Raw genomic sequence first — 10,653 nt, 5'->3', positions numbered from 1 at the left:
ATGTCACTCATGTAATCATCATTAGTTACAAGTGGACATGTTTTAGGTTGAATGTGTCCAGTTATATCATTTGAATAATTCACTATTCTCTTTATAAACACTTATTCATGATGGTGTGGCCGGTTGCAATGAAAACACCCTGAGATTACCTATTTATAATGAGTGCTAAAGCTAAAGAAACAAACGGCTTTTTTTTTTTTTACAGAACACATTTAAGCTTGTTAACTGAAAATAAAATACAACTCAACTACAAAATGCTTACTTAGCTTCAGATATCTGAGGAGAGAGGATTTCTACAGGCTATTGTGGTCATAAGCACAGAATACACACTCATATTGTGTATTCATAACGAGTGCAAAAACTGTACAAACAAGTGGCTGAACACACTACAAAAATAAATGTGTATTAAAAGGCAACACATTGGCACCCTTCTTCATTTCTTAAGATTTTATTGAGTATTTGAGCCTGGATTCTATCCTGGAGTAGTGGTGGCCATGGAGAATCAACACATTCCTCACCATCAGTGTGACCTGGATTGAACATTAGAAGAAGTATAATTTAGTCAAAAACAACAATTCTCTAGAGTGGACAATATTTAAAGGCAAAACTTTGTTTTCTCTATATACTCCACTGGCATTATTGACTTTCCCCATATCCCTTATTAACTCCAATATTAGTGCTTCTGAACCCCATGACCTATCTCGAACATTAAGCACTCTAACAAAAGTATAGTAAAGTGCAAACTGTTAACCTCATAGCTGCCGAGTGTCAAGCATTTGGACAGCGTGGGGGTGATCCCAAATCTGCACTCTGCTGGAGATGTCTGTTGGGCATTCTTCTGATACTGTCCCTAGTTTCCCTGTTATGGCCCCCTTCTTGCTTGTCTGCCAGGGCTCCTATTACCCTGGGAAGCTTTACAGGCCCCAGCTTCACCTGGCCGCAGGGCTTCCTGCATGATGTTTCTCCTAATATGTAAAAAACACTATGGTTAATACAAAAGTTGCTGTGCTGCAACCCAGAGAAAATAAATGTCTTTAACTGACTACAGACTCCAGATTAGAAAAGTGAAAGGCTTGCATGTCAAATTGTTTTCACATGTCGGACTTCCACTGAGATTAATTTACCAAGCGTGATCTTGTCGGCCCCTTGTAGGTGGGCAAGCTCAGCACGGTTGCATTATTAATTTTTAGGCCCCTTCCTCAAAGCCTGAGCCCTAGAGCTTTGACGATGGCCTTGCTGAATCCACTCGTGCCTCAAAGCCTCTTCCGGGGTGAGACGCTCTGCAGGATCCCACCTACAGGGGGCAGTAGGTAACAAAAACCACACATGCACCATTGTCTCAAATAAATCTTTGGCAGACAGCAACAATTTAATGTTCAGGATATGGCAAACTGATCAGAGATTACATACGTTAGGCAGCGCATGAGGAAGTCCAGGAACAGGTGGCTTTTTGTCTTCAGAACTTTGCCCAGACTTAAAGATCCAGGGCGCCTGACTCCGCCTTTTCTATTCACACTGTGGCTGCGCATTATCGAAGAGTCTTCCAAAGTACAAAAAAGCCTTTAATATTACTTACTTATATAGGAATACATAGAAATTATTGTAAGCAAATTTGAATTCTTAAAGATGTGCTCACAAAATAAATGATCTGCTGTGCATCCAGATGGGAGAAGGTTGGATGGTGGCATTCCAAGAACCTCAAATAAAAGAATAAAATATCTATTAACATTTTATCACTCCAACAACCAAGTTCTTATTTACAATTGAAACAGCACATCTTAAATTTGTTTGTGCCTTTACCTCCATTATGCAGGAACATACATCAGCCATCTTGTTTCCAGTGAACAGTCGCACACCTGTGTACAGCTCAGCTAGTATGCAGGCCAGACTCCACATATCAAAAGAGCTATTATAGAACTGACCCAGGAACATCTCCGGTGCAGAATAAGGAAATGTTCCTGCAGTTGCACAAGCTACAGAGAAAGATGGGAGAGAGTGAAGAATGAAGAGAAGTTGAAGGAAAAAAACAGATTAATGAAAGAATGGCATGAGTCTGTTACATATTATTTAGATGTACACAGAAACACACATGTGTATGGGAACGTTTGGTTCATTTTACACACCTCCCTCATGCTCATAGCGGCTGCATCCAAAATCAATGATCTTTATCCTGCCGTTTCCGTTCTCTGACAGCAGGATATTTCCCTTGGTAGACAAAAATAACAGGTGAGCCTCTCGTATAACTAACAGCTTCTACAAAAACTGAAGAATGAATGTGTTTCATGTTTCATTCTTCAATAAAATAAACTGTTAAGTGAGACTTCTAGCACTGCTAAATAGACCCAGTGTGGCACTGCCTACTTTATTTACTCTTCAAGGCTCACTCTTCCTACAAGGTGCAGCCCAACCACAAGACTGCTGTCGTACTCACAGGCTTAAGGTCACCGTGGATGATCCTCTTCCGTTTTAGCATCAGGAGGCACTTGAGCAGCTCTTGGGCATAGTGGCGCACCTCATCCTCACTTAAACCCTCAGAGCTGTTCTTAATTACTTCCTTCAGGCTTGGACTGAGGGGAGACAGAAGGGCATATCAACTAAGGGGCAAAACTCTGAGGTGAGGTTCAAAGCACACCGCGCTGTGTTGCTACCCCACTCTCCAGGCCAATGAAGATGAGAAGGAAAATTTAGCTCTCATCCTCCCAGGAGTCCCAATTATTTAATGCACACATAAGTACACATGTGCTCACTCACCCCAGGAGCTCAAAAGTGATGCAGAGGTGGTTCCGGAAGCGGAAATAATCCTTCATGTGAATCACATTGAAGGAGCCATTGGGATCCTCCCTCCGCAAATCATCCAGGATCCTCACTTCCTCAATTGATTCTACTTTAGTACTGAAAACAAGACAAACAAGAAAGTCATTTAACAGCAGTGTTCTTATTTCAGTCTCAAAATGCTATAAGCTATAGTGACATTGTTATATGAAATAAATTAGACTTCATGAATTACTCCAGCATTTGAAGATTAATCATAGCATGAGGTGTTAAAAACAGAATAAGATATCCAAGTGTAAATGAGGGCATGTAGATGAAAATGTTGTATAACCTCTGTTTGCTGCTAAGCATTTTCACAACAACCATCTCGTTGGTTTTGTGATCCAAGCACTTAAATGCCTTTCCATATCCTCCTTCTCCAGCGATTCCCAGAATCTCATAACGATACGCAATATGGTCGTGGAGAACCTGTAAACATATCACCCAAGAAGAGTTCATGTTTAATGATTCTTAAATGATTTGGTGAAATGATGATCTGGCTATCCAACTGTTCCTCAGAGATGAATAAATAGATAGACAATGACCTTGATGTAGGCACCCTTCTCATCATCATATCCGTAGTTACAGGGCTTTTTGGGATACGAGTTGATTTTTTCGGCATTCAGGCCCAAGTACCAGATCTCAGAGTAGCATGTGATCTCCAGCTTCTCATAATTGCTCAACCTCTTCTCAAAATAGTTCAACACTTCTGTACGACACACATTATAGAGCAGTGAATGTATGAGCAGGCAGTGACCATTTCTCCATGTCCTGTAACTAAAGTCAGAACCTACACTAGCCTGATAGTCATGAGGAATTTTAAACCAGGGATGGTGATCTAAAATATGCATTTGTGATTAACATCTCCAGGGCAGGAAACCTAAGGCTGGATCTCCTACTCTGAACTTGTGCTTTCACCTCTACTTCCCAGTCTCTTGTCATACCTATGGGGGTCATGGGGAGTTGGTGGCCCTCAAACTCTCGTCTCTCATGCTCCTGTTTCCTGCACAGCCCTTGGGTGCTGACATAGCCTGGAAGGTCCTCCTGCATGAACCTGGACTCGCAAGGTCTTCTCTCACCTTTATGCCCTTTTCCTGCTGTCTGTGCCTATATTCACATTGCATGTACATCATCTAACTGATACTGCGCACCAGCTTGTAAAGGCCAGTAGCTTTTTGTTATATTACTGTTTGGTATTTTAACTGTTATAAAGTTTGACTCTGCTCAAGGCTTGATCAAGTGACATCATTTCAGACAAGAATCTTATTTGTAAATATGTTCTGCAGTAATGGGGTTTAGTGTGTCAAGGTATTGGAAATCTAAACCACGCGATGGTAATTTAGAGCTTGGATTAAACCCTAAATTAATCAAAGAGCAGTTTTTCAAATTATGATTCTTGAACATCCCTGCATTGAACACTGTTATGTTTTCCTTAGATATAGATTTCCCTTTGGTATAGATATTTTACCAATTCTACTAGAATAACTCCACACCATTTTCTACAGCTAGAAAGTAAATCATTATATATTTTACATACTGTTATATCATTTAATAACTACTTTGACAGCAGCAGCCACGATACATAAGTGTCACATCAGGTAGTAGAACTTTCGTTTAAGATTGATGCTAGTTCTATAGATGTGACAGAAATTATTTTGTACCAGATCAAGTATACCATGGTAGGATGTAACTTTGGAACTTGTATGAGAACTGTGACATGCTTACATGAAGATGCCCCTGGTGGATTTGAGGCAACTTGCCAGTGTGCTCCTTGTTGGGCTTGGCATTGGAGGTAGACTGCAGCCTTGCCTTCGATGGCAACTTAGTGCCAGCATCCACGTTACAGTTCTAAATGAAGAAAAACAAGGGGTGAGTACCGGAGGCATTGAAATAATATCCTACACGAAGCTTTGTCTCATTGTTTTATAAGTACTGACCACTATTGTACCACTGTCTTACTTAGCCCACTAATATAAAACCCTCAGAGCCTTTTTTGTGTTTAAGCATGTTTTTCATAAATTTGTCTCTAAACATACTTAATTATAGCATTTTACCTACACAGTTTATATCAAAGTGTTCAGAACAATCTCAGACTAGTAAATATCTGCCTGCTGGGCAACAAACTCTTGTTAATTAACTATGTCAGTACACAGACTGATGGGGTCTCACCAGTTTAGGGAATCGTACGGATCCTATTTGAGCGTTCTTTCTTTGTTCACACTGTACAACACCAGGATTGCCACCCTTTGAAGACAAAGAAACACATATACATGCTCACTCATGTCCTCTGTCCCAAACTCATGGTCATGAGTTATTTTTATATATTTAAAAGGTTCTTACCATGGATATGCAAATCAAAACTTGCATATCCACGAAGAGTTTAAACATCATAAAGATACAAGGGTATCTTGTAACCATAGTGTTTTTTACATATTAGGAGAAACATCATGCAGGAAGCCCTGTGGCCAGGTGAAGCTGGGGCCTATAAAGCTTCCCAGGCTAATAGGAGCCCTGGCAGACAAGCAAGAAGGGGGCCATAACAGGGAAACTAGGGACAGTATCAGAAGAGTGCCCCACAGACATCTCCAGCAGAGTGCAGATTTGGGATCACCCCCACGCTGTCCAAATGCTTGACACTCGGGGGGCTATGAGGTTAACAGTTTGCACTTTACTATACTTTTGTTGGAGTGCTTAATGTTCGAGATAAGTCATGTGGTTCAGAAGCACTAATATGGCAGCTAATAATGGATATTATTGATCCCCCATACTCAAATTGCTGCCCACGGGCTATCTATTTCTGGCCCACGAGCTGTTTTGAAAAGTGTTTTTTTTTTTTAAGGAATCTTTTTTTTTCCACTCGCGCTATCCGCTCTTATTTTGAAATCGTGCACCACGATCTCAAGACGATGCCGGGGATTGCCTCTATGGCATCAACAAACAGGTAGCAGACGCCCAAATGCGTTCGCCACCCCCCCCCCCCCCCTGACAGCTTACGTTCGTGTCCCCCCACCCACCCACCCCCCCCGTAACCGGCCCCTTCAGTGATTGAATAAATAAAATGTGTCCCGTAATCATTTCTATTTGAGTACCCCTGATATAGAGAAAACAACTTTGGAACTTGTAGAACTGTGACATGCTTACATGAAGATGCCTCTGGTGGATTTGAGGCAACTTGCCAGTGTGCTCCTTGTTGGGCATGGCACTGGAGGTAGACTGCAGTCTTGCCTTCGATGGAAACTTAGTGCCAGCATCCACGTTACAGTTCTAAATGAAGAAAAACAAGGGGTGAGTACCGGTGGCATCGAAATAATATCCTACACAAAGCTTTGTCTCATTGTTTTATAAGTACTGACCACTATTGTACCACTGTCTTACTTAGCACACAAGTTAAAACCCTCCGAGGTCTTTGAGCCTTTTTTGTGTTTAAGCATGTTTTTTCATAAATTTGTCTCTAAACATACTTAAATATAGCATTTTACCTACATAGTTTATATCAAAATGTTCAGAACAATCTCAGATTAGTAAATATCTGCCTGGTGGGCAACAAACTCTTGTTAATTAACTATGTCAGTACACAGACAGATGGGGTCTCACCAGTTTAGGGAATCGTACAGATCCTATTTGAGCGTTCTTTGTTTGTTTAGACATTACAACATCAGGATTGCCACCCTTTGAAGACAAAGAAACACATATAGGTACATCATAAAGATACAAGGGTCTTTTGCCAGTCTCTAGAAAAATGTAACACCATTTATCAACAAACTTTAACATTGATTTTGTAGTTTATGATCTAAGAAATGTATTAGGTAAAATCAAACCAAACAGAAAACATATGGAACTATTTTAAAGACATTACTCGTAGTTCAACAACAGAAAATGTATATTACATTTCCCATAGTCAAGCTACATTTCAAAATTACATGTTAGTATGAAGCCACAAAAGGAAATAAATAATACTCAACATTTAACTTTCAAATTCATAGACATAATACTAACTTAGGGCACCAAATTCCTAGACAATATATACTCCTTGTTTAGAAGAACTTTGCGTATCAACTCATGTTGCTATTTATCTCTAGAAACATTTTCTGATCAATTAACTCTTGACTGCAAATGTGAACGCAATCTCAACGATTTACACTTTTCTGTCCGCTAGACATATATAGTTGTATATAAAATACAACTACAAGAAGAGACGGGTGATACGTACAATAAGCAAGAGGAGAGACACGTAAACACGCTCTATATACACATGAACAAGAACTTTCCCGGGAAAATAAAGGAGGGGACGGACATCGGGCGGAGTCAGAAATCACACAGCTAAAACGCGGCAGTCATTGATTGAGGAACCGAAACGCGGTTGTTATACTTGGGTAATTTTCCCTGTTTATAAAATGTATAAGCTCATTTTCGTTAATACATTGAGAAATTAATTTAAAATAATGAAGTTGTCTATGTTATTTGTTAGTAACTTTGACATTTTTTTCAACATTACTTAATCACATTGAAAATGGTTTTATTAGATGCAGCACAATATAACCAAAAAGGCTGCCTTAATTTGATCAAGCCAGTCCAAAGATATTCAAATTTAAATCGGCCCTATTTTTTAAATGCAATTAACCTAAAACAAAAGGAAATCTTGTGATCAAGAAATGTGCTCTAGTTTTAGCACGTGGCTAGTTTCTCTTTTCCACGTCAGCCGTGATCGTGGTTCATCGGACCAACACGTTGTCTTGGGACCGTTAAAACTACCTTAAACTGTACAGACTGGGATAAAACTTCAGGAAACAATAAACAGGAATATAATGTAACGGTCCACTTATCTATTAATATTTTAACAGCCCAACGATGTTTTTGAACGGTACAAACGCGAAGTTACATTTCAAGCAGGCTCAAAAAGAAACAGAAGCGTGAAATGCGAATACTTCTAACGGGATGAGAGAAAGCGCTCATTCAATTACGCCATATTACCAAAACTCTGGGAAGAAGCTGCTACAAACCGATGAAAACAGCGAGTTATTTACAGCGCGCTTGATCACCGATCTCGCTTAGACAGCGCGACCGCAGAAAATGGCCGCGGCTCAATCATTAGCGTGCGGGGAAATCCAAGTAACTATATTTGTGTAGAAGAAAAAATATGTTAATGAAGGCTTAATCGACATACCTTTTCCGATGTGTTTAAGTCCTGTGTTTTTTTCATCCTGTTTACAATCGGATCTCTTCGAAGTTTCCTGAAGATAGAAAATATAATTTGTACAATTTCGAACAAGACCACCGGTCGGTATCTATCATAATAAGGAATAATAGCCAGGTTACTATGAATATTTTAACCTTACTTAGGAGCTTTCGTAGAATTCATTTTGTGTGGGATTTAAGATTTCTTCTCAAGATAAGATTCACTCGACGTCCAACGTACAATAAACACAATGAAGCGTTTCCAAGGTAGTAATCAAGTAATCAAGTTACCATAGTAACGTTTTATTTAAGTAAACAAAATCCCGCGAATTAAGGGTGGTGAAAGAGGCGTGGCCAAGAGCGTCATCAGTTGGAGCCAGTCACACAGCGGTCATGGGGGGGGGGGGGGGGCGATCTACCCACATTCCTTCGCGATGACCGACACTTCCTCGATCGCGATCGACGTAATGGGCAATCCTGTTTTAGATGAACTGAATCATTAGGTGGATGGTAAAATGGATTATATTATATCGCGATCGATCGCCAGTGGTTGGCGCCAGAGCGAACTAGTAACTCATTGAATCATAGATGTGGATCAGAGGTAAATAAACTAGATTTTTTTCAGCGTGAGAAATCGGATGTGTGGCGTGTGAAGACAGTCAAATTATCCAGCCTTATAAAGTATCCAGCCTTAACTGATACACGGCTGAACGGTTCATGTTTCAGTTTAGTTCACGGCCTCATGGACCAGGAGAGAGTGTTGGAGAAAATTTATAAATAAAAAATTTGCAACTAAATGTTGGGTTTATTATAGGAAATATAAATTACATTACAAATACAGTAATCCCTCCTTTATCGCAATCTGGAGATTCCAGAACTACCCGCAATAACCGAAAATAGAAACGGTATATTTATTTAAGTATTTATACACTATATTAAGGCTTTATAAACCCTCCCCACACCTTTACATAAACCTTTCCCATTCACTTAATAACCGTTCCCACACTGTTCTGTGTGTAACCCAGGTATAAATATTGCTCAGTGGATTAAATATAAAATAATTAATTATTCGCAGTAATTATATAAACATAAAATTATATAAGCATATTTATTTTATTTATTTGAACTAAGAAAGTAGGCTACTAGCCAATCAGGTTTAAGCCCTTCCTACCACACAATTTGAAGGTTGGTACGAATTTTCTCGCTCTTTTCTCTTCGTGCTTGTTCAGCACCGACGTGCATCTGAGCTTTCCTTTTCAATTAAACTGTTAAGTTTAAAGTTTTGTCTGAACGAGAGACCATATCCACGAGGCCCTGGAATATATATATATATATATATGAGCCCTGCACATTCATATGGTTTGTGTGTGTAAGATGGCGGTACCATGTGCACGAATTAAAATGGTTGGATGTTACCTGTTATGGTCGCCTGATGGCACCTATCGCCATGTTTTTAGCTGTGCTAAAACGTAGCTATGCTATGCTTCCCTTATGTTCTTAGCTTGGCTGAGCAGTTAAGGTTATATGCTCAGGCAAACATTGTTAATGCTCTATAAGTAATATTATTCATAAAATCATATTATAAAATTGTACAGTTAAAAACTATAGTGTTTTGTGTTAGATTATTAATTTTATTGACACTTAATATTATTGTCATATTGCCTATTTATTTTCCTGTGAATTGAAGTTATATGATTAATTTGAATTGTTACGAGATTTATTTGTTATATGTGGTATACATGTGTGTGTGTACATGACGGGATTGTGCTATGGTGAGAAAAACATGTGACTTTATGCCTATTTGGTGTACAGGTCAGGTTTTATTGGAGCCTTGAGACAGTCCAGCAGGGTCAAAGTGTGGAATCCCTTCCCTTTGGCAGCAACTCGGAACGGTCCTGATGCCTCCTGTCAGGTTTCTTGAACGTGCGGAGCCTTGAGTTCTGATAGCAGAACTGGACTGAGACACACACACACACACACATTTGTATTTATTATTTTATTCTGTCTACCCATTCACCTGATCCATGTGCATTGTTGCTGATGTGCTGATAATATCCAGGTTTGTAAGATTCCCAAATTAAACTTTTTTTCTTTACATGGTCTTAGTCACTGAATTTGTCCTCCAAAGCTTACCAGCTCTTTCACGAGCCTAGATCTGGTCCAAACAGTATACAGAACCCCACTGCCAGTGTTGAACCTGTTACATGTGCATGTGTGCTTGTCCAGTGAGCAACCAGTCGTGTTGTATACAATCTCATGTAGGCGAGTAGCGTCTCAGGCAAGTGATGCTGCTTCTCGTTTCTGAGAGTAAATATTTACTGTAAATATTTACAGCACTATTTACTGTAATTCCTACTATTTTATTATTTATAACACTCCTTGTTAATTGTTAGAATTAATACTTATAATATACACTGCTCAAAAAATAAAGGGAACACTCAAATAACACATCCTAGATCTGAATGAATAAAATATTCTCATTGAATACTTTGTTCTGTACAAAGTTGAATGTGCTGACAACAAAATCACACAAAAATCATCAATGGAAATCAAATTTATTAACCAATGGAGGCCTGGATTTGGAGCCACACACAAAATTAAAGTGGAAAAACACACTACAGGCTGATCCAACTTTGATGTAATGTCCTTAAAACAAGTCAAAATGAG

At 39.3% G+C, this 10,653-nt stretch overlaps 1 protein-coding gene across 1 annotated transcript; it reads right to left on the bottom strand.

Annotated features, from left to right (window-relative positions):
- Positions 1-457: 457 nt before the first annotated feature.
- Positions 458-8,243, bottom strand: LOC143475250 (dual specificity tyrosine-phosphorylation-regulated kinase 4-like). The gene is made up of 18 exons (XM_076973034.1): positions 8,148-8,243; positions 7,976-8,042; positions 6,406-6,480; positions 5,953-6,075; positions 4,981-5,055; positions 4,537-4,659; positions 3,756-3,918; positions 3,357-3,520; positions 3,104-3,240; positions 2,752-2,892; positions 2,432-2,567; positions 2,124-2,205; positions 1,801-1,973; positions 1,637-1,697; positions 1,411-1,540; positions 1,125-1,294; positions 752-965; positions 458-530 (listed from the first exon to the last, which is right to left on the bottom strand). Exons 1-16 carry the CDS (start codon positions 8,168-8,170, stop codon positions 1,180-1,182), a joined length of 1,788 nt encoding a protein of 595 aa, XP_076829149.1. The 5' UTR covers positions 8,171-8,243; the 3' UTR covers positions 458-530; positions 752-965; positions 1,125-1,179.
- Between the last annotated feature and the right edge of the window lie 2,410 nt (positions 8,244-10,653).

Source organism: Brachyhypopomus gauderio, chromosome 14 (assembly GCF_052324685.1).
Source record: "Brachyhypopomus gauderio isolate BG-103 chromosome 14, BGAUD_0.2, whole genome shotgun sequence".
In the NCBI taxonomy this organism is placed as follows: Eukaryota; Metazoa; Chordata; class Actinopteri; order Gymnotiformes; family Hypopomidae; genus Brachyhypopomus; species Brachyhypopomus gauderio.
Note: the sequence above shows the minus strand (reverse complement) of the source record. Positions and strands in the feature narration are given on the sequence as shown.